At 36.7% G+C, this 24,933-nt stretch overlaps 1 protein-coding gene across 12 annotated transcripts in view; it reads left to right on the top strand.

Moving 5' to 3' along the window:
* Positions 1-24,933, top strand: part of ERC1 (ELKS/RAB6-interacting/CAST family member 1) — a 554,385-nt gene that overhangs the window by 450,922 nt on the left and 78,530 nt on the right. For 7 of the 12 annotated variants that reach the window (XM_087855512.1, XM_087855510.1, XM_087855513.1 and 4 more), the window contains one exon: positions 16,726-16,824. In XM_087855512.1, the coding sequence (XP_087711638.1) occupies positions 16,726-16,824 (99 nt within the window). Of the gene's footprint in view, positions 1-16,725; positions 16,825-18,311; positions 18,379-24,933 lie in introns of all 12 variants that reach the window. The other 5 variants (XM_087855515.1, XM_087855514.1, XM_087855518.1 and 2 more) reach the window with 1 other exon arrangement.

The raw sequence follows: 24,933 nt of genomic DNA, 5'->3' as shown, positions 1-24,933 counted from the left end.
GTATCACCGTAAGATCCTTCAACAACCCAAACTTCACAGTATTCCCATGGAATGAAAAGGTGCCCTTCTTAAGATGAGTCCACCAGGAGGAAGACGTAAGAAACAGGAAGATCACCTTTTTAAAGACTTGAGATTTTAGAGGAGCAGTATTTTTATTTTTTTAAGGATTTGTTTATTTATTTGAGAGAGAGCATACCTGTGCGTGGGGGAAGTGCAGAGGAAGGAGAGAAAGTCTTAGACTCCATGCTGAACATGGAGGCTCAATCCCACAACCCATGAGATCATGACCTGAGCTGAAACCAAGAGTCAGACACTTAACCAACTGCACCACCCAGGTGCCCCGGAAGCAATATTTTTAAATGATTTTAAAATAAGAGATGAACAGGGGATGCAGTATACTGTAGTAAAGAGTATGGGCTCTTAAGTGTGAAACTACGGGGAAAAAATTAAGTCACAAACACCTACTATCACTAATAAAAAGCATTTCTAAAAATTCAGAAAATAATTTAATAGGGGAAAAATGGTTAAAAGATAATAGGGAAGAGGGGCGCCTGGGTAGCGCAGTCGTTAAAGCGTCTGCTTTCGGCTCAGGGCGTGATCCTGGCGTGCTGGGATCGAGTCCCACATCAGGCTCCTCTGCTATGAGCCTGCTTCTTCCTCTCCCACTCCCCCTGCTGTGTTCCCTCTCTCGCTGGCTGTCTCTCTCTGTCAAATAAATAAATAAAAATCTTTAAAAAAAGATAATAGGGAAGAAATGTAGATGAATTTGCCTATTCTAGGCATGTCATATAAATGGAATCCTATAACATGTGCCCTTTTTTGTGGCTTAATTTACTTAGCAAGGTATTTTCAAGTTCCAGCCACATTTGTTGCATATATCAGTACTTCATTCCTTTTTGTGGCTGAATAATATTCCATTATGGATAAACCTCATTGTATTTACCCATTCGTAAGTTGCTGGATAGTTGGGTTATTTCTCCTTTTCTATTGTAATAGGCTGTGAACATTTGTATACAATTTTTTGTGTTAAATATATTTTCAGTTATCTTGAGTGTACACCTGTGAGTGGAGTTGTTGGGTCATATGGTAAATCTGTGTTTCACCTCTTGAGGAACTGTGAAGGTGTTTTCCAAGGAGTTATACCATTTTACAATCCCACTATCATTATATTAGCATTCCTCCACATTCTCACCAGCACTTGTTATTGTTTCTTATTATAGCCATCCTGTTTATTGTGTTATCTCATCATGGTTTTCATTTACGTTTCCCTAATGACTAATGATGTTGAACATCTTTCCATGTGCTTATTGCTTATTTGTGTATTTTCTTTGGAGAAACATTGATTCAAATCCTTTACCTATTTTTTAATTGGGATTTTTTTTTCTTACTGAGTTATAAGAGTTCTGGATATAAGTCCTTTATCAAATACATGATTTGTAAATATTTTCTCCCACTCTGTGGATTGTCTTTTCACTTTTTGATAGTATTATATGCAGCATAAAGTTTTTAAATTTTGATGTAGCCTAATTTATTTGGCTTTTTCTTTTTTCTTTCTTTTTTTTTTTTTTCTCTTCTTTTCCTTGAGGGGATGGGGAAAGAAGAGGCAGAGGGAAAGGGAGAGAAAGAATCTTAAGTAGGCTGTACACCCAGTGCAGAGCCTGGTATGGGGCTCAATCTCAGCAATTCCTGAGATCACAACCTGAGCCAAAATCAAGAGTCAGAGCCTTAACCAGCCGAGTCACTGAGGCACCCCGTGGCTTTTTCTTTTGACATTCATACTCTTTTGGTGTCATATCTCAAATATTATTGCCTAACTCAAGATCATGAATATTTACTCCTGGTTTTTTTAATAAAAATTTTATAGTTTTAGCTCCTACATTTAGGTCTGTGATCCATTTTAAGTTCATTCTTTCATGTTGTGAGGTAGAGGGCCAGTCGTTTTTTTGCATATAGGTGTTAATTTGTTCCAATACCATTTGTTGAAAAGACTGTTCTTTCTCCACTGAATTGTCTTGGTATCCTTGTCAAAAATTGACCATAAAAGTTAAAAGTTTATTTCTGTACTCTCAATTCTGTTTCATCGATCTGTATTTCTAGCCCTATACTTCGAAATCAAGAAGTATGAATCCTCCAACTTTGTTCTACTTCAAGATTGTTTTGGCTATTTTTATATTATTTTTTACAACTGCATTGAATCTATAGTTATCTCAAAATTAAGTTAAAAGAAATGTGGTAGCAAATAAAGAGAAGGGGGGGATAAAGGAAACAAGTAGAGCAATATAATGATTCCTTTTTTCTCCTTTTGTGTATGTTCAAAGTTCTCAATATAAAATGTTTTTTTTTTTTAGTTATAAAAAAGAGTAGAGGTTCTTCTAGTCTAGAAGCTAGACTGTTGGTATTAGATTCTAGCCCTGTGAATTATTCATCATATGAACTTTATCATATTACCTAGGCTCTATATACCTGTTTCTTCATATATAAAATTGGGATGATAATTGTACCAACTTCATATTGGTGCTATGAGGATTAAATTAATTAAGTTACCTAAGCTCTTAAAATAGTGCTTGGCACATAGTAAGCATTGGGTTGGGGAGATTTGCCAAATAATCAGTATGAAATGAAACCAAAAAATCTAATCATTTTGTTAAAAACTTAGCGGGCAAATTAACACATCTAAAAAGAGAATGTTTTGAAAGGTAAGATTGCAAAAATTACCTCAAATACAGAACAGAGAGATAAAATGGGATAGAATATTAGGAAGAGAAATTAACAGACACACGAGATAGACTGAAAAGGTACAACATTCATCCAATAGGAGTTTTGAGAAAGATGATAGCAAAAATTCCAAAGAGGCAGTATTAGAATGGATAAAAACATATTTTTATTATTGATGAAAATCACTAATCCTCAGATCGAAGAAGCACTACAAGTCTTGAGAAAGACCAATAACCACACATACAAATCTTTTAGTGAAACTGCAGAACATCAAAGAGAAAGAAAGACCTGTTAAAAGCAACCAGGAAGAACAGATAGATTACCTACCTACAAGGATACAAGAATTTGTCAATAGATTCAATAAAAGGCATAAGAGAGTGAGGTGATAAATAGCTTCAAAGTGTTGAGGAAAAGTAATTGCAGATCTAAAATTCTGCACCCAAAAGTATGGTTGAAATAATATTTTCAGACAAATGCTGAGAGAGTTCACCACTCATGCTCCCTCATTTAAAAATGATACTACTAGGAGAGGGGGGTGGGGGAATGGGATAGACCGGTGATGGGTAGTAAGGAGGGCACGTATTGCATGGTGCACTGGGTGTCATACGCAACTAATGAATCATCGAACTTTACATCAGAAACCGGGAATGTACTGTATGGTGACTAACATAATATAATAAAAAATCATTAAAAAAATAAAAAAATAAAATAAAAATGATACTACTTCAGTGAAGAAGAAATTAGGTGAGATGCCAAAAATAGTGCTGGGGGAGGGTGGGGAGAATGAATGTGTAGGCAAATCTAAGTAAGCATTGAGCATAAAACACTAATTTAGTAACAATGACAGATTGCCCCAAGTGTCCATATTATTAAGGAGGGAGAATAAAGATGCGATAACCTTGTTATACTTGTCAAGCATACGTGCTGGTATTATAGGTAAACAGTAAAGTAAAAGAAACAGAGTGTAGAACTTCAAATTAATGAAGGAAAACAGTGAATAAATATTTTCTTCATCCATTCACCTGAAGTCAAGAAAGAAGTAGTAGGAAAAATACCTGTTATCAAAAGTAATGTTAAAAATAAATCTAATTGTATCAGTAATACATTAAAGGTAAATAGGTTTAATTTTATTGAAGAAAGATGAAAAAATACCAAATCTAGCTGTAGACTGTTTTTAACTTCAGCCAATATTCTTTAAAATGTAAGCTCCATGAGGGAAGGGGCTTTGTTCATTTATCACAGCACCTAGAACAATGTCAGAAACCTAGTATTGAATGAATGAATGAATGAATGAATGAATGAATGAATGAATGAATATGCTATTTTTTGAGAAACAGATCTAAAACAAAATGATACAGAATGGAAGACAGTTAAGTGACTTTTTTTTTTTAAATATGCTGGGCAGATACTGACCAAAAGAAAGACAGTAGAGCTCTATGATTATTGGACAAAACAGGCTTTAAAGCAGAAAAGCAGTGATGGGGAGAACTGGTCAGTTCAAGTTGCTACAGCTGAGATTCTTTATGGTTTCTTTTTTCTTGATGTGTAAGAGTGATTGCAGGATAGGGGCGCCTGGGTGGCACAGCGGTTAAGCGTCTGCCTTCGGCTCAGGGCGTGATCTCGGCGTGATGGGATCGAGCCCCACATCAGGCTCTTCCGCTATGAGCCTGCTTCTTCCTCTCCCACTCCCCATGCTTGTGTTCCCTCTCTCATTGGCTGTCTCTATCTCTGTCAAATAAATAAATAAAATCTTTAAAAAAAAAAAAGAGTGATTGCAGGATAATAAGCTTCAAGATTCCATCAGTAAACTGAAAATACTAATCAAGACCACCAAAATTAAACTACCAAACTGATTTATTTAAGAATCAAAACAAAATCGTGGAAGATACACTTTTCTGTTATAGAACTTAAACACCAGTTGAGAAAATAAAATAGGATGTAAAGGTAATCTGACTGTGACAGCGGTTGGGCTAAATTCTGTACAGATATTCCTTCTAATCTTGTTCCCCTTCCTCTTCATACTGTCCTCCCTCACATTGTCCTTCGGAAAGCTGTTCAACCAATGGAAAACAAACTTTCCCGGCTACAAAGATCATCTTCAGTCATTGGTGTATAAAAAGAGAAATATATAGCACAACTCAAGAACAATTAATGACTGGGGCCCCTGGCTGGCTCAGTTGGTAGAGCATGCAACTCTTGATCTCGGGGTTGTACATTTGAGCCCCACGTTGGATATAGAGATTACTAAAAAAATAAATAAGTAAAATATTTTTAAAAAATTAATATTGGTGACTAATTTATGCTTTTTCATGATATGAAGTTTAAAACAAAGCTCAAAAGTAATTTGTTGAGATTTTGTTAAATGTATAACAAGCACTGAATCTGACACACCTAACTGAAATCGTTAAGGATTATGCTTTTTTCATTTTGTATATCAAATACCAATACAACTAAGTTTAATTACAATTCACTATGATAAAATTATTTCCAAGGTTTAACAAATGTATGCAGAAGTAATTTTAATATTTTCTTAAAGATAATTATAGTTGGAAATAACCCAGATTAGTAAGAGTAAAATTTATTCACAGTATGTTTTCTAAAATATCTCAGAATATTTCCAACTATTCCTATTTCTGAAACTAGGTAGGTTAATAACAATAGCAGAAACTGAAGAACAAAGATTAGTGAACTAGAGAAATCTGGAATTCAAACCTTTTCTTTAAATACCTGGGTTTGGATAACTAACATACACTGTTTCTTACCTTAACTATGTATTTTTTCTGTGAAATATAGTTTCTCTGAACACCTTGTTTGAGCGCTGACATCTTAGAGAAAGGATTACAGAATAAACAAGGAACTCCCTTTCCTCTGAGAGGGTGTGTATACCTGTATACATAGATATGCATTTACAACTAACGAAGTTTATTTTAGTAAGTTTCTTGCTTTTTCTTTCCCTTCTTTTCTTCAGACAGTCTGATTATTTATGTCATTGGGGTCAGGGGAATTCAACTATGTGCACATGCACGTGGCATGGTTTAAGAGGGAAAATATCTGGATGTAAAGTACCTTTCATGTCAGTAAAACATGAAGGACTTATTCCTTTTGCTTGTCAGTCTTATCTTCAGAAGAGCATAGTACAAGAGCTCCTTAAGAGCACGGAGTCATTGATACAATATGTATAATTTCTAATGCTGTATGGAGCAGTCAATATTTTAGAGCTCAACCTCATGACTATGCAGGGAACGAACTTCAAATTTCTGAACACTATACGTAGAAACAATAAACTTTGATCATCTTCATGTCTTCTAGAAATGGAGAACTAAGTTCTTATGACTAGTTCTTCATTCATATACATGTATCAAAAAAGTAATCTTTGGTCTTATCTGTCTACCATGATGAATTCCTTTGGGAGGATTTCATAATCCCAACTAAGAAATATTTGAAATACCGTCTTCCTTGAAAGTGGATTTGTGTGTGCTTTATTAGTACCTCTTTTTAAGTTTTTATTTTTATTTTCTACATGAATGGCTCCTATTGAAAGCCACTACATTTTTTTTAAGATTTTATTTATTTATTAGAGAGACAGAGCACAGACAGGGGGAGCGGCAGAAGGAGAGGGAGAAGCAGACTCACCACTGAGCAGGGAGCCCAATGCAGGGCTTGATCCCAGGACCCTAGAATCATGACCCAAGCCAAAGGCAGATGCTTACCAACTGAGTTACTCAGGCACCCCATAGTACTTCTTTTTAAGTTTTTTAACTTAAACTAGGCATCACATATAGAAGATTAAGTATGACATGTTCTAGAAAAATAACTAGCCAAGTATATTATCACTGTGCGTTATTACTAAAGTCAACTTGAAAAAGTTTCTTAATCATATGAATGATGTGCAAATGTTTTGCTCACTTTCTGGGCACACCTCTTTGTCCTTTCCTTTCTCCTGTTGCCTTCCCCAAGACCCACTTTGCAGAAAACTTTCCATTTGTCATGCAATACCACATGACATAAAAAAAATTACCCTACATATTTTCAAGGTCACCCCAAGTCATCTCAGAAAAGAGAAATTTGGTTATTCCAGACAATTTTTGATACGTATTTTCTTTGCTGTCATTTTCTGGAGGGAAGAAACAACTTAGTAATGTGCATGTACTATTAGGTAAAAATGTGGAGAACCTTAATGTCCAACGATATCAGACTCATTAAGCGTCCATTCTCCTGAATACTTTGCAGCCAGTTAAAATTAAATTTAAGAATAGTTTTTTTTGCTTTTGATTTTTTTTCATCATGGTAAGTGTACTCTTTAATCCTTATCATCTATTTCACCCTCCCCGCCACACATCTCCCCTCTGGTAAACATTAGTTTATTCTCTGTAGTTAAGAGTCTGTTTCTTATTCCCCCCCCTCTTTTTTCCCTCTTCAATCCAAGAATAAGTTTAATATAATTAGCATGTCAGCCTACTGACTTTTAAAAATTTCTTAACTCAGATTTTTTGCTTATAATTTTTAAAACCTATAGAAGGAACACACAGTTCCCATGAGTATTTTAAATTATGAAATATGTAAACTAATAATAGCTTAGAGAACAATAAGATACAAAAAATAAAACAGGACTATGACAGTACAGAGAATCTGTTTCTGTAATTTGGTGAGTAATATCTATTCATATACTCACCAAACAGGTTAAGAAACATGCAGAACTGCTAGAGATAACCGTGTCACCCACTCCAGATCAGGTACATCAACCCTTTCCCACCTTCTACACCACTAACTTCGACTTCTATGGACACTTGTCCTATGCATGTATATATTCCAAAGCAACCAATACAATTGCTTCATATGCTTTTAAGGTTTATGTGCATGGCATCATGAATTCTAAGAACATGTTCTGTCTCTCCATTTTAAAGTTATTCTTTGGTGCTCTTAAGTACTATTTTGTGATTTCACTCACAGATAATTTACATGTAGAAAAATACGTATTTTTCTAAGTTCTTCATATCTTACTAGCTATTGCTATGTTTTCTCATATTTTTAATTGGTTAATACTTATATTTAACAGTCATCTCTCTCATAGTTTATAGATCTCATCGATACGTTAGGCAGTGAACTAATGCAAATATTGAAAGTTTTATATTTTCCTTTTCAATTTGTATATCTTTGATTTTATTTGGTTTCCTTATTGCCCAGGCTGGGACTTTCATTATAATGTTGAATAAGAGCAGTGGTAAAAGATAGTCCTTTTTGTCCCTCAATTTAATGTTTTCACTTCAAAACTTTCACCACTACACAGAATGTTTGCTCTCTAGTGGAATGAGGAGAGAGGTCTTCATTAACTGTTGATTTATTAATATTTAATATTTCTTTTTGCATCATTTTTGGTAAGTTGTTTTTTAAGAAAAGTATCCCCTTTACCTAAGTATTTAAATGTATTGGCATACATGTAGTATTTGATGATTTTAAAAATCTGTCTATAGTTATGGCCTCCTGTTTTGGCTCCTTCTAACATGTGTTTATGTCTTTCTTTCTTGACATGTTTTGCTGGATATTTATTATTAATTTCAAAGAACCTGATTTTTATGTTATTATTTCTCTTTTTAAAAATTCACTAATATTTGTCTTTATCTTTATTTGTTTCCTCAATTTACTTTAGGCTTAACTTACTTATTTTCAATCTTGACTTTTTTCATTTTTTATTTTTTTAAAGATTTATTTCTTTATTAGAGAGAGAGAGAGTGCGAATGTGAGTGCGGCAGGGTGAGGGGGAAGCAGAGTGCGATGGAAAATCTTAAGCCGACTCCATCCTGAGAATGGACCTGACTCTGGGGCTCCATCTCACGACCCTGAGATCACGACCCAAGCCGAAACCAAGAGTCAGGTGCTTAACCCACTGCACCAACCAGGCACCCTTTGACTTTTTCTTTAAATAAGGGTATTCAGAGGTTGTTTGAGGTTATAAATTTTCATCAAAGAGCTACTTTAAGTTGTATTCTCAAATTTTGGTGTATTATATGTTAATTTTTTTGATTATAAATAACTTACAATTTCCATTATGATGTCCTCTTCTTTAATTCATAAGTTACTTTAAAAATACATTATTTAGGGGTGCCTGGGTGGGTCAGTCGGTTGGGTGTCTGTCTTCGGCTCAGATCATGATCTCAGGATTGAGCCCCATGTCAGGCTGTCTGCTCGGCAGGGAGTTTGCTTCTCCCTCTCCCTCTGAGCTCTCCTTCTCTCTCTTCCTCTCTCTCAAATGAATAAATAAAATATTTTTAAAAAAATAAAAAATAAAATATATTGTTTAATTTTTTAAAATGTTCAGTTTTCCTTATTCTATTTTTTATTTCTATTGACTATGATTAACATACAGTTTTACATTAGTTCAGGTGTGCAATATAATGATTTGATAATTCTATACAGGGGCAGCAGGGTGGCTCAGTCAGTTAAGCGTCTGACTTTTGATTTCAGCTCAGGTCATGATCTCAGGATCATTAGATGGAACCCCACATCTGGGCTTTGCACTCAGCAGGTAGTTTGCTTCTGTCTTTCCCTCTCCTTCTGCCCCTCTCCCCACTCATGCATGCACATGCTCGCTTTCTCTAAAATAAATCTTCTCTAAAAAAAACAATTCTGTACATTACTCACTGCTCATCACAATAGTGTACTCCTTTTTGGGGGGATGCAGCAAAAGCAGATGTTAGAGTGAAACTTATGCTATAAATGCTTGTATTAAGAAAAAAATTCAAATAAACAGCTAACATTACACCAAAAGGAACTAGAAAAAGAAGAAACTTGGCTGAAATTTAGTAAAGGAAGGAAACAACAAAGAAAAATCAGAAATAAATAAAATAGAAACCAGAATAAACAATAACATAATGTTGAAAGTAATGCCAGTTTTTAAAAAAATAATAAAATTCATAATGCTTTAACTATGTTTGCTGAGACAAAAGAGAAGACTCAAAAACCAAAATGAGAAATGGAAGAGAAAATAATACAACAGATAACCACAGAAATACATAGCGTGATAACAGATTACTGTAAATAACTATGTACTAACAAATCAAATAGCTTAGGGGGAAAAACAGATAATTCCTAAAAACTCACAAGTTACCATGATTGAATCATGAAACTTGAATCCAAGAAATAGGAAATCTTCTTAGACTAATGAAAGAAATGGAAGAATGAAATTTGAATTAAAAATTAATCTCGGGGCGCCTGGGTGGCACAGCGGTTAAGCGTCTGCCTTCGGCTCAGGGCGTGATCCCGGCGTTATGGGATCGAGCCCCACATCAGGCTCCTCTGCTATGAGCCTGCTTCTTCCTCTCCCACTCCCCCTGCTTGTGTTCCCTCTCTCGCTGGCTGTCTCTATCTCTGTCGAATAAATAAATAAAATCTTTAAAAATAAATAAATAAAAATTAAACAATCTCCCAGCACAGAAAAGCCCAAGACTTTAATGGCTTCATTGGTGAATTCTACCAAACATTTGAAATAATGACAATCTTTATCAAAATCTTACAAATAATAGAATAGAGGAAATACATTCAAAATCATTCTGTGAGGCCACCATCACCCTGATACCAAAGCAGGATAAAAACAATACAAGAACAAAAAAGTCTAGTTTATCCTATATAAGTATTGCTACTCCCATTTGCATGAGAACTGTTTCTCCACCCCCTCACTTTCAATCTTCAGGTGTCTTTAAGTCTAAAATGAGTCTCTTGTAGGCAGCATATAGATGGATGTTATTTTTTTTACTCATTCTGACACCCTATCTCTTGATTAGAGTGTTTAGTCCATTTACAAAATTCAAAGTAATTATTGATAAATATGTATTTATTCCCATTTTATTACTTGTTTTGTTGTTGTTTCTGGCGATTTTCTCTGATCCTTTCTTGTCTTTGTTACTTTTGGTCTCTCCTTTGCACTCAGAGTCTTTAATATTTCTTGTAGGGCTGGTTTAGTGGTCACTAACTCCTTTAGTTTTTGTTTGTCTGGGATGCTCTTTATATCTCCCTCTATTCTAAATGACAGCTTTGGGGATAGCGTATTCTCAGCTGCAGATTTATCTCATTCAGCACCTTGAATATATTCTGTCAATCTCTTCTGGCTTGCCAAGTTTCTGTTGAGAACTCTCCAGCTAGCCTTATGGGTTTTCCATTGTAAGTTAAGGACTTCTTTTGTCTTGCTGCCTATTAGATTTCTTCTTTGCCACTATATTTTGCAGATTTAATTACACTGTGTCTTGGTGTTGGTCTGCTGTTATTGATTTTGATGGGAGATCTCTGTACCTTCTGGATCTGCATGTCTGTTTCCTTCCCAGATTAGCTATTCTTTCTTTCGTTTCTGCTATTCCTGAAATAAATTTTCTGCCCTTTTCTCACTCTTCTTCTTCTGGGACTCCTATAATATAAATATTACTGCATTTGATGGAGTCACTGAGTTTCCTAAGTCTTTTCTCATGTGGCATAATTCTTCTTTCTCTCTTTTGTTCTGCTTCATTATTTTCCATTACTTTGTCTTCTAGGTCACTAATTCATTACTCTGCTTCTTCAACCTGCTGTTCATTGCATCAGCCTGTTTCCAATCTTGTTTATTGCATTCTTCATCTGATTGATTCTTTTTTAGCTCTTTGATCTCTGTGGTGAAGGTCTCACTGATGTCTTCTATTCTTTTCCCAAACCCAGTGTCTGTTGCTTTAAGTTCTCCATCAGACTAGTTACTTATATCTGTTTTACGTAGATCACTTGCCCTGCCTTATCTTGTTCTTTCATTTGGGATAAACTTCTGTATGGTGGCATTTTGTCTAAGTCTCTGCCTTCTTCTGTATGTTAGAAAAGCTGGTTATGTCTCCTGTTCCTGACAGTAATGGCCTTAGGAAGAAGAGGCCATGTAGTGCCCAGGCCTGATGCTTCAGGGAGTGTCTCTGGTGTGTGTTACATGTGCTCTGCTCTTGTGTTTTGACTGCTCTATCTATCCTTCAGGCCAGTGGTCTGCAAAAGCTATCCTGGCCTGAATGTGGCAAGTTTTAACCAGGTGTACTTTGGTCTGTTTATGAAATGAGACTTGACACCAACTGCACCAGAACTGAGGTCCTACAGAACTCTCTGGTCAGGAGATGTGGTGTGGGTAGGAGTTTGTGCTGGAGTTTTGGGGGAGGAACCCACTGCACTGGGACTGAGGCAAGCTTAATGAGAACGGCAGTCCTGCCTAAGCACAGGGGGGTGGAGCTTTGTGTAAGCAAGTTAGGCAACCAGTGTAAGCCTTGTACTGCTTCCCACAGGTGGTTCTGTGTTTATGCTGAGGGGCCGGGGAAGAAAGTGGTAGCACAGCCAGCCCCTTTGTTTCCATAGGGGCATCTCTGTGAATGCTGCCTCTCAGGGATGCACTCTGAGAAGAGCAAATAATCTATCCCCTGTGTGCCCCAGGTGTTTTCAGATTGCTGTTTCCAGGCTCTCTGCCCCTAGGTTGTTTGCCTGCCTTCTCTCCAGGAGCAGGGCAGTGCCCTTGGGACTCTATCCCAAGCAAATCTGCTGATCTTTAAAACTCCAGGCTTTAAGTCCCACTGGTTGTAAGTACTCAAGAAATTCAGCCCCTCTCATTTTCCAAGCCAATGGCTTTGGGAAACATTCTCTTTCTGTGTTTGCCTGTATGCTCCTCTCTCTCTCTTGTTCTTCTGTACAACCATGGCTCCCTCCCCTCCTCAGCACCTGTGATCCGTTTCTCCCCTAAACCACATCTCTGCCTTCCTACATTCTTCAGTGTGACTTCTCTCCCTTTAGTTGTGGAGTTTGTTCTGTAAGTCTTCAGGTCAATTTCTGGGGTATTTAGGATGATTTGATAGTTATCTAGTTGTGTTCCTGGGTCGAGGTAAGCCTGGGGTCCTCTTATTCTGCTGCTGTCTTCAACAGACTTTAAAATAATATTTAATGGCATGATAAAGTATGTTCATAGTGATGGTGATAGCTAAAATACATTGGGTGTGTGTTTTATGCCAGGCACCTTTCTGTGTGCTTGTATTAACTTAGTTGATCCTCATAACAGTCTTTTAAGGAGAAAGTATAGTTATCCTCATTTTAAAGGTGAATAAACTGAGGCTCAGAGCATTTAAGTAGCTTCCCCAAACTTAGATATCTGCTAAGAGCAGAACTAGAATTCAGACCCATGCAGTTTGCCTCTAAAGCCCTTACTCGGGTGTTATTACATGAAAAAATACCAAAGAAAAATCTCTATAAATTTTCTCATGGAATTAATCAAAGTGTTTTTAATCTAGGAAAGAAAATGTGTTAAAGAGTCCCAAATTTTGACAAAGCAGAATGGGTAGAGGGGAAGGACAACTTGTCCTATGAGCTATCAAAATATACTGTAAAATAATAGTAATTTTTAAAATACTGTATTGGGGGTACCTAGGTGGCACAGTCAGTTAAGCATCCGACTCTTGGTTTCAGCTCAGGTCGTGACCCAGGATCATAAGATCAAGCCCTGCATTGGGCTCCATGCTTAGCGTGAAGTCTGTTTAAGACTCTCTCCCCCTCTGCCCCTTCCCCATCCCACTTTCTCACTCTCGCTCTTGCATATGCTCTTTCTTTTTAAAATAAATAAATCTTTTTTCAAGAAATACCATATTGTAGGGGTGACTGGGTGGCTCAGTCAGTTAAGCGTCTGCCTTCGGCTCAGGGCGAGATCCCAGGCTCCTGGGATTGAGTCCCGTGTCAGACCCCTTGCTCAGCGGGGAGCCTGCTTCTCCCTCTCCCTCTGCTGCTCCCCCTGCTTGTTCTCTCTCTCACTTTCTGTTAAATAAATAAATAAAAATCTTTAAAAATACCATATTGTAGTAGAAATAAGGAAGAAATAGAGAAAAAATCAGAAGAGTATGCCACTTTTTATGTTTATAGGGAGGAGGCTGAGTGGATACACCTAAGTAGTAAGAGTGATTATTACTTATCAGAGAGGGATTTACAGGTGATTTTTTAAATTTTTCAGATTATCTACAGCAAACATTTTTAAATTGCATAATATTAGGAGGTTTATTTTCAATACTTTAAAACTTTAGGTTTTTTTTTATTATATGTTAGTCACCATACAGTACATCATTAGTTTTTGATGTAGTGTTCCATGATTCACTATTTACATATAACACCCAGTGCTCCATATAATACATGCCCTCCTTAATACCCTTCACCGGGCTAGCCCATCCCACCACCCCCCGCCCCTCTACCCTCATTTTGTTTCCCAGAGTCCATACTCTCGTGGTTCATTTCCCCCTCTGTTTACCTCCCTTCATTTTTCCCTTCCTACTCCTAACAATCTCCCTGCTATTCCTTATGTTCCACAAATGAGTGAAACCATATGATAATTGTCTTTCTCTGCTTGATTTATTTCACTTAGCATAATCTCCTCCAGTCCCATCCATGTCAATGCAAATATTGGGTAATCATTTTTTCTGATGGCTGAGTAATATTCCATTGTATATATGGACCACATCTTCTTTATCCATTCGTCTGTTGAAGGGCATCTCGGCTCCTTAGACAGTTTGGGTATTGTGGACATTGCTGATATGAACATTGGGGTCCATGTCCCCCTTCTTTTCACTACATCTGTATCTTTGGGGTAAATACCCAGTAGTGCAATGGCTGGGTCATAGGGTAGCTCTATTTTTAATTTTTTAAAGAAACTCCACACTGTTTTCCAAAGTGGCTGTACCAACTTGCATTCTCACCAACAGTGTAAGAACAGGGTTCCCCTTTCTCCACATCCTCTCCATTTGTTGTTTCTTGCCTTGTCAATTTTTGCCATTCTAACTGGCATAAGGTGGTATCTCAATGTGGTTTTGATTTGAATTTCCCTGATGGCTAATAATGTTGAACATTTTTTTCATGTGTCTGTTAGCCATTCGTATGTCTTCATTGGAGAAGTGTCTGTTCATATCTTCTGCCCATTTTTTTATTTGATTATTTGTTCCTTGGGTATTGAGTTTGAGAAATTCTTTATAGATCTTGGATACCAGTCTTTTATCTGTAGTGTCATTTGCAAATATTTTCTCCCATCCCGTGGGTTGCCTCTTTGTTTTGTTGACTGTTTCCTTTGCTGTGCAGAAGCTTTTTATCTCGATGAAGTTCCAAAAGTTCATTTTTGTCCTTTGCCTTTGGAGATGTGTCATGAAAGAAGTTGCTGTGGCCAGTGTCGAAGAGGTTACAGCCTATGTTCTTCTCTATGATTTTGATGGATTCCTGTCTCACATCGAGGTCTTTCATCCATTTGGAGTTTATCTTTGTGTATGGTATGAGAGAGTGGAAGAATGAAACTAAAACTTTAGATTTTAACAATATTTTGTTAGTGCAATATATTGCTGTTTAGTTTTAGGCATAGTCTACCCTGCATTTTCTGAATTTGTTGGTGTACAAAATGTGTGTGTATGTGTATATATATGCATATTTTAATTGTGGGGCATCCCAATCAGATGGGGGACCAGTGGCATAGGCAGTGAAAGATTTCACCCAAGGCAGAACAAAAGAGATAGAAATTTATTGAATACACTGCAAGGCACCAGTGAGCAGGACAGCAAAGGAGAGACTGTCTGCAATAAGGCAGTGGTGAGGGACCAGTTATAGGGCAGAGTGAGGAGTTATGGGAACATATTGAATTTTCCCTTTTTCGGTTAACTGTGCCTGGTTGTATGTTGTGCATTGGTTAGTTACGGCCTGTGGCTGTTTCAAGGTGGGTTGCTTAATGAGCCTGTTTGCATCAGCTTGGTGGTCGCTGTGGGCCCTTTCATCCTGCTCAAGTTCCATTGCTCAAGGCTGTTGCCTAAAAGCAGCCTCTACCTTTATATTTACATTTATACTTATATTTATATATTATGTATTCATTCATTTATTCAGGTCTTACATTAACCAATCACACAGAATCACCAATCCACTCCTTTTTGGTAAACATGGAGAAAAGACAATGGGATAATAATCGTGTAGCCTAGTGTTGAAGAGAAGAATTTCAGAATCTCTGACTTATTTTGAAAACCCGAATGTTTATTGATGGTGTTAAAAAAAGCTATTGAATTTTATGTATGTAGCTTCCATCTGATAATCTTACTGAACTTTATTATAAGTTGTAATAGTTTTTCAGTTGATTCTCTTAGATGTTCTAGGTATATAATCATTTCATTTACAGATGATAACTTTTTTCTCCAATATTTATGGTCTGTGTGGTATATAACATCCCCCAAAATGGAATAGTGTTTAAAAAATGAGTAGTTCTTATAGTAGTATGAAAATATGACTCCTACATATCAAGAAGTGAAAAAACAGAGTTACAGAGTCCTATCCTAGGTATGGTATAATCCAGTCTTTATTTTAAAAAAATAAAGCACTGTATAAGGGGCTTGATTTGAGAAGATTACTCTTTTCCTCAAAATTTCTGTACTAATTTAGGTGCCTGTCTTAGTTTGCTTGGACTGCCATAACAAAATACCATAGACTTGATGGCTTAAAGCCCAGTCTGGAGGCTAGGAAGTCCAAGATCAAGGTGCCAGCCAATTCAGTTCCTGGTGTGAGCTCTCTTCCTGGCTTGCAGAAGCCAACTTCTTATTGTCTCCTCCCACGGCGGGGAAGGAGGAAAAGAGAGAGAAAGGGAGAGAGAGAGAGTAAGTGACTTAGAGTGAGAGAGAATGAGAATGATCTCTCTCTTCCTCTTCTTACAAGGCCACAGTCCTATCAGATTAGGGCCCCACCCTTATGGCTTTATTTAACCTTAATTACCTCCTAAAGACTCTAGCCAGATGTAGTTACCCTGAGGGTTAGGGCTTCAACATGAATGAGGGGAAGGGTGGGGAAGGGGTGCACAATTCAGTTTGGAGCTGTGCCTAATTTTTTTCCCTGATATCTTCAGAAATCCTATGTTTAATTTTATTTCAGACAGCATTAGTTTTATTATTTCTTATGACATTCTTAAAAGACTTGTTACTTTACGGTGTTTCATAGAAATTTTATCTCAATTTAACTTCATGAATCATTTCCTCTTAGACACAAAATCGAATGAAGCTAATGGCCGACAACTATGAGGATGACCACTTCAAATCCTCCCATTCCAATCAAACCAATCATAAACCCTCCCCAGACCAGGTAAGACTGTTCTTGAGTGTTTTATAAAAACAAGTGTGCTTTTATTTTCATGTATCTTATACTAGCATGTTACAAATTCCAGAGTATAAATTAGAAAAATAAAAATAAATAAATAATTTCTGAAATCTTCACTCATGTTTTTAAACATAGATTTAATTTCTGTACAGGAAGGTGGTGGTAGATGATTCTGAATATTTTTAGAGGAGATACTCAAAAGATTTGAGGACTATAAGAAATCCTTGAATTGGTTGAGAAAAAAAATTAATCTGAAAGATACATACTAATTTGTAAGTGTCCTACTTTTCTTATTAAAACAATGCCTTATTTAAAAAAAAAAAGACTCTTTCCTTGTGAGCTCTATAAGACACAATTCTGTTTAGAGATGACTATTGTTTAATTGCAAATTTTTAAATCTCTCCTCATCACCTATTATGAAGAGTGATAATTTCTTCTCTCCCATTTCCCTGGTTGATCCCTCCAGTATATGTTATTCTCAAGGAAAATTGTTGCCTTCAACTTCTCATCAATGCAAAAGAGGCATTGATGAGACTGAAGGGAACCATATTCAACTCCAGTCTTTTGGAAGAAGGGAACTCTCCCAAGATCTTGAAAATGATGGATGGGGGAGAGTGGTGAACAGATTACCTCATATCCCATTGCCAAAAATCAGATTTCAACATCTCCATCACACTCAGTCTTAAAATATATAGCTGAAGGAAAAAAAATAGTTAAGTAATTACATCCATATGACTAAAAAGCCAAGGGAAACTCCCCCACTAAACATCTCCACTGAATGATAGCCGTGACATTGTCTTAGAAGAAGAAATATTGCAGATGAAAACAGCAATAATATCCAAATTATAATTTTTTCTGAGATTCAGAAGATATAGTCACAGTATGATGACATTTACTAAGCCAGTTGAAGCAAGCCTTATATTTTAGAGGGAAAACAATAGCAATCTTAATGTAGGCAGAATGCAGAACTGTCTGCCTGATGTCAGCCATCTTTCTTTGCCAAGAAATGATTTTGCTATCTCTGCCTGTTCTTGATACCCAGAATTAAATTTATGCCAGTGTATATTAGATGAGTATTAGATCCTTTCCTTGAAACAGATTTTGATAATGAATAAATACAAGAAATTGGATGCCTGGGAATATTGGAAAGCAAATGGAAATGAGGAAAGTTTGAAGAAAAGGCAAAAATAAAGTAAAGTCTGCAACCTGATAATTTTGTCCAGATCCAGCCCTGGGATAGAGACAGTGTTTTGAAAGGGTAGGAAAGTAGAAATGTAATGACAAACTAGTTACTGATTTGGGTAGGTTAGGGAATTTAGGGAGTTAGAATCTATTATAAAAAGGGTCAAGAACTTAGAGACCATTTTCTTCTACTACATTATGCTTATGTCTTTGTTTTAAGTACTAACCAACTCTTTTTCATTCCCATGCTGCTCTGGGGCATTGTTCCCTTTGTCATCTTTCTCCCCTAGGATGAGGAGGAGGGTATATGGGCATAGCCAATCAGATGCTCTTAGTTCAGCCATTTTGTTCAGAACGGTGAGAAACACCTTTCCTTAACTATAGAAATGTTTTTTGTTTGCTTTCATTTTTTTTTTTTTACACAGTCATTCGCACATCTTGTTTCTCTGTAATTCATGAAATTGTTTGGTGTGCTTTCTGTTTTCTCATCTTCACATGATTCCTGTGTGTATTGCTATGCTTCTGATGTAGGGGGGTTGGGTTTTGTGGGGGTTTTTTTGTTTTTGTGTGTTAATAATCACTTTTATAATTTCTTTTTATACATTTTTGGGAGAACTTCCAGGGCATATAATTAAATTTCTCCTGTTATGATTTTATTAATAAACTACCTTATCTAATGTGATTTTACAGTGTCCTGGTAAGGTTTATAGTGACTTACATCAAACTGGAACTAGAAAATTGATCAAATACTCTGCCAGCAAGTTTGGGATATTACTTTTTGCGATAATTAATTGTAAATATATGTCTTTAAAAAAATTGTACTGTGAACTAAAACCTCTTGTTTCTATCTGTAAAAGGATGCTCTGAATTCTCAGGGTCAGTGGTTCTTATAGAGTGCCTATCAAGGACATCCCCTAGAGCTTTGACATTACTCTCAAGCTGTCCTTAAAAATAAGGAGAAGTAAAGAAGTAAAGGAAAACCTTTTAAAAAGTTGGTCTAAAGAATTCTTTTTCCTCTCTTTTATGAATTGCTGCTGTGTTAAACAGTTGCCAGGACACTGTCTAGATTCTCCTTTCCAGGCCAATTGGCTGGAAAATATAGTCCAGCTGTGGCAGTATCTCCCTTTGATCTGATGCCCTGGAGGTTTGACTAAGGAAATCCTTTTCTTAGAAAAAATAATAATTACAATTAATAAGTTCACACATATCGGTGGCCTTGCACTCCCTGGATTCACTGCCCTTGCTTATTGGTGATCTCACTCTTTTGGAGTCAGTTCTCTCTGAAAAGTCTGTGTCTTGGTGTTATACTTCTTAAAATGATGAGGACATGTGTAGACCTCTCACTAGCAAACACAGCCAAGAAGGATGATGAGGTAAGTTGTGGAAAGGGGCATATACTGTGAAGATGGGAACCTTTCCAAATGACTTTATCCTGAGGGTGTACAAGGCGAAATGTATACCAGCCAAAAAGCTATTTGGGTTAGAGTGTTGCATGCCAGACAAAGCTAAAGCTGAGAAAATTCATGTGCTAATTCTCTTTATCTACACTGCCCCCTGCAAGGAGTTATTTGTCATCGTGAAGGCTATGGGGGGCCATACAGTAGTTGAATATAGAATACCAGTCCCCTCCTTCTAAATGAGCCTGCCTTGTCTATTTTGGCAGAACATAGGAGCCTCTTGGCATGCCTTAACAGGAAGCACGTCCCTGACATATGAATAGGATTGTATTGGTTGTATACCCTTTTTCTAGCCAATCAGAAGAGACAAGTTAGTATTACAGGAAAGAAGGCCCATAAATAACTTCACCAGGAGACTGAAAAATTAACAAACCTACACATAGACTTGTTCCTAAAGTGTCCATTTTATTTTTTCTTCTTCCCTAGTGAAATAGCTCCTAGTAAGAGTTCAGATGCTATTGATTTTTTTTAATTATTGCATTGTTGAGCTTATTGCACTAAAATATTAACTGCCATTGGTTTGGCACAGTGCAGTTGCAATTAGCTGGCCATAACTGGAGTTTCTATGATATCTCAAATTTTCGAAAAAGTGCTATATATGCCATGATATCATAAGGGTTTTACCTAAAGAAATGCATGAGTGACCCATAAAATATTGCAGACGTCTTGACTTGATCTCCAGTTTTCTTAACTTGTTTTCTTGCTAATTCTAGAGAACAGATTTTTCTTAATAAAATTTCAAACTTTTGAAATTGACGATTTATCTTGTCAAACTTAAGAATGTAAATAATGCTTTACATCTAAAACATTTTAAAAACACGGTATATATGTCAGCAAAGCGTGAGTCTTATTAGATTTAATCAATACTCAGTCAGCAAGAGAATCATAGAAGTAGAGAGCTCAAGGGGTCTAGGCAATTTCACAAGAAGTGTTAGAACATAACGGTTACGAGTCGAGGCTTTGGAGCAGAATGCCTCTGGTCAGATCCTAACACCACCATGTATTAGCTTGTGACTTTGGACAAGGTATTTAATCTCCCCATACTTCAGTTCCTTTGTCTTTCAAATGGAGGTTGTTGGAGAAGCAGATGAGTTGTTAGAGGCATAAACTCTGGAGCCAGACCACACAGCTTTGCATCTAGACTCCACCTTCTTTGTGGCCTGGGGAAATTAACTCAGTCTTTGAATCCCAATTTTTCTGTAAAAATGGTTTGTTTATTTATTTATTTATTTTGATAGAGAGAGTGCGGGGAGAGGGAGGGGCAGAGAGTCTTAACAGGCTCCATGCTCAGCACAGTGCCCAACATGAAACTCGATCTCACAATCCGGAGATCCTGACCTGAGCCAAAATCAAGAGTCAGACACTTAAGCAACTGAGCCACCCAGGCGCCCCTGTAAAAATGGTTTTATTAATGGCCTACTTTGTACAAAGGGTTGTTGGACAGATTAATAAGTTAATGTATATAAAATGAATTGAACGGTGCCTTCCACCATGTACTCTGCTTATATTATTGTATTTGTCGTTGCTGTTGTCATCATTAACTTGAATCCGTCTCCGGAAGTAGTCAGTGTTCAATAAGTGTTAGTTACTATTTTTATTAATATCTAGTCCAGTGCCCTCATTCTGTTGGTAAGGGTGCAAAAAATAAATAAAGGATTTAGATGTTAAGGCCCCCAGCATTTCTGTGATCTGGAAAGAGGAACTAGTAGCTGACAGTGAAAGAGATCATCTAAGACATATTGGTGATTATATCTCCCTTTTCATCACCAAAAATTTAATCTCTTATATCCTGAGGAATTTTTTCCCTTGAGAAAACACCTTAATTTTTCTATAAAAGAAATTTATTCATCGAAACTTACTTTGGTTTTTTTTGTTTTTTTAATAATAATTTTTGTTTTGTTAGTCACCATACAGTATATCCTTAGTTATTGATGTAATGTTCCGTGATTCATTATTTGCATATAACACTCAGTGTACCATGCAATACGTGCCCTCCTTAATACCCATCACCGGCCTATCCCAATCCCCCACCCCCCTCCCCTCTGAAACCCCCAGTTTGTTTCCCAGAGTCCACAGTCTCTCATGGTTCATTCCCCCTTCTGTTTAACCCCCCTTCGTTCTTCCCTTCCTTCTCCTACCGATCCTCCTATTTCTTATGTTCCATAAATGAGTGAAACCATATGATAATTGTCTTTGTCTGCTTGACTTATTTCACTTAGCATAATCTCCAGTCCCGTCCATGTTGCTGCAAATGTTGTGTAATCGTTCTTTCTGATGGCTGAGTAATATTCCATTGTATATATGGACCACATCTTCTTAATCCAGTCATCTGTTGAAGGGCATCTCGGCTCCTTCCACAATTTAGCTATTGTGGACAATGCTGCTATGAACATTGGGGTGCATATAGCCCTTCTCTTCACTACGTCTGTTATCTTTGAATATGCTGTCATAATCCTCCTGAGACACACAGAATAAAGCAAGTGTTACCTCCAGTTAGAAAGCATGAGAGTCCCTTCTCTCTCTCCCTTCAACCTATAGAAATTCCATGTGAAATGTGTCCCTGCTAGTGTCTATCCCTTTAATTTGTGTTTCCTTTCTTGTTGTTCCCTGACAGTAGAAGTAGGCTCCATGGGAACAGGGACTTTAATATGTTTGCTTTTGTATTTCTGTCATCTAAAATAATGCCTGATATACAGTAGGCCCTCAGTAAGTATATATTGAATGAATTAACTTCTGAATTCATGAAATGCAGAGAAGAAACAATAAAGTTTACATTGAAACCAAGAGCATAGAATTAGCTGTTATCTTTAATGTCAGCATTACTAGTACAAGAAAGGGAAATTTTGAAAGGTAATATAGGAAAACTGTCTAGAAACAAAAGACTTGTAGAGAGAAATGTTAAAAATTTAAGGGAAAGTCATAATTAAGTCATAGACTCTGGCTCCTATAATTTCATACTAAATAAAAAAGTTGAGTATAATTCAGAAATCTTTTCTATCTGAAAAGTGAACATCCTTCAGGTGGAAACTTTTCTCCTAGTAACCTGTGGTTCATAGCCATCAAGAAAAGCCTAGAGCATAGTAGGTACCATGGCCATGTGCTCTTTGTGGACCTCATTCTGGGGAAGCACTCTGTGTAAACTAGCACCAGACCCCTCAAGTAAAGGATGTACTTGTTAAGAAGTTGGTCTTGTTATAAAACCATTCCACTGACTAAAATCTGGAAATGAGTTGCATGACTATCAGACCAGCACTATTGCATCCCAAAACATAATTTGAACTGATATGTTATGAAACTTTTCTTTTTTAATTAGAGATGGTATCAGTGTTAAGACAAGCTTTTAAGACAAATGTTTTAAAACAAGTGTCTCTTTCTTTTGGCATTTCATTTTCCTTATTGTCTGTCCTAGTTGAGTTGTCCACATAAATCTCTTCCTTATCAGTTTGAAACATCGTGAAAGTGTTCTCTTGGTTAGTACTACAATGAAAATCTCTTATATCTCTAGAGAATCTCTCTCTAGAAGGGAGGTATTAGATTAAGATGTTACAGAATTGATTGGGGTAGTGAGTTAGAATATTTTGTCAGTGTGGTCCAGATTGTTTATTGGACCAACTGTTTAAACAGTTTGGACCAATACCAGGATCAGTTTTTGACATAACAGGCAAGAAAGAATTTGACCTTGTATTTTCAGAAGTGGATCAGAGATTTCAGCAAGATGCTTCTTTCCTAAAGAGCTTGGTAAGGCCAGTAGAATTAAGGAAGTGGGAGGATCCTAGTTGCGGGAAAAAGTAACATTTGTTAAACACTATGAGAGACTATGGACTCTGGGAAACAAATTGAGGGCTTCAGAGGGGAGGAGAGTGGGGGATTGGGATAGGCCGGTGATGGGTATTAAGGAGGGCACATATTGCATGGTGCACTGGGTGTTATACGCAAATAATGAATCATGGAACATTACATCAAAAACTAAGGATATACTTTACGGTGACTAACATAACATAATAAAAAATTATTATAAAAAAATTTAAAAATTTAAAAAAATAAACACTATGGGCCAGACACTTTCATATCACTTATCCCATATTTAATTTTCACAACCACTCTAAGAACATGTTTACCAATGAGGAAATAAAGTTCATAGAAGTTAAGTGATTTTCCAAGATTACAGAGATAACAAGCGGCAGACATTTAAACCCAAGACTGACATCAGATCCCATGCCCTTTCCACTATACCATAATTAAAAGAGAAGGAATATTCCACTTTACAGTTCCTTGGACATAAGATGACACTTGGTAGAAGTATGTTGAATTGAATTGTATTCCTGTATAGGAAAATAACAAAACAACCTTCCCAGTAAGGGATTTCCCTTATAAAATGAACCTAAGTGGATTTCTGACCTCACTTCACTGATTTTTTTTTTAATTAATATAACTACCCAGGAATCTGGTGACAAATTTAGAACTGTAGAGTTTAGGAAGGGATAAGAAGTGGATCTTGGAGGTTGGATAAAGTTTGGGTGGCAGGAAGGGGAAAGAAAAAGAATTTTAGATGGGAACCACCTTGAAGGAAGGCCCTAAGAAGGAGTAGGGGCCAGTATATGCACCCCAATGTTCATAGCAGCAATGTCCACAATAGCTAAATCGTGGAAGGAGCCGAGATGCCCTGCAACAGATGACTGGATTAAGAAGTTGTGGTCCATATATACAATGGAATATTACTCAGCAATCAGAAAGAACGAGTTCTCAACATTTGCTACAACATGGACAGCAATGGAGGAGATAATGCTTAGTGAAATAAGTCAAGCAGAGAAAGACAACTATCATATGATTTCTCTCATCTATGGAACATAAGAACTAGAATGATCAGTAGGGGAAGAAAGGGATAAAGAAAGGGGGGGTAATCAGAAGGGGGAATGAAACATGAGAGACTATGGACTATGAGAAACAAACTGAGGGCTACAGAGGGGAGGGGGGTGGGGGAATGGGATAGACCGGTGATGGGTAGTAAGGAGGGCACATATTGCATGGTGCACTGGGTGTTATACACAACTAATGAATCATCGAGCCTTACATCGAAAACCGGGGATGTACTGTATGGTGACTAACATAATATAATAAAAAATCATTATTAAAAAATATTAAATTAAGGAATTACCTACTTTAAAAAAAAAAAAAAAAGAAGGAGTAGGGGCCAGTGCAGAATCCAGCCTTGCTAGAACAAAGGATATCCTGGTCCTTTTATTTTTTCATTGTTATGTACCACCCACATTTCTGTTTTAATATAGGGTACCTATAATTCAAATAGAAAAGCTACAAATACGAGTGTCTCACAAGAACAGTTATACATTGAACTTTACAAAGATTAACATAGCAGTCAGCTTCCCCTGAAGATTATCTGAATCCCTGTGTTCTGAGTTGATTGCCTCCTCATCTAGTTCTGATGCTGTAGGGTCGT

Source organism: Ursus americanus, chromosome 25, assembly GCF_024610735.1.
Source record: "Ursus americanus isolate L20-20 chromosome 25, mUrsAme1.1.p, whole genome shotgun sequence".
NCBI lineage: Eukaryota > Metazoa > Chordata > Mammalia > Carnivora > Ursidae > Ursus > Ursus americanus.
This window is presented reverse-complemented; position numbering and strand designations above follow the sequence as displayed.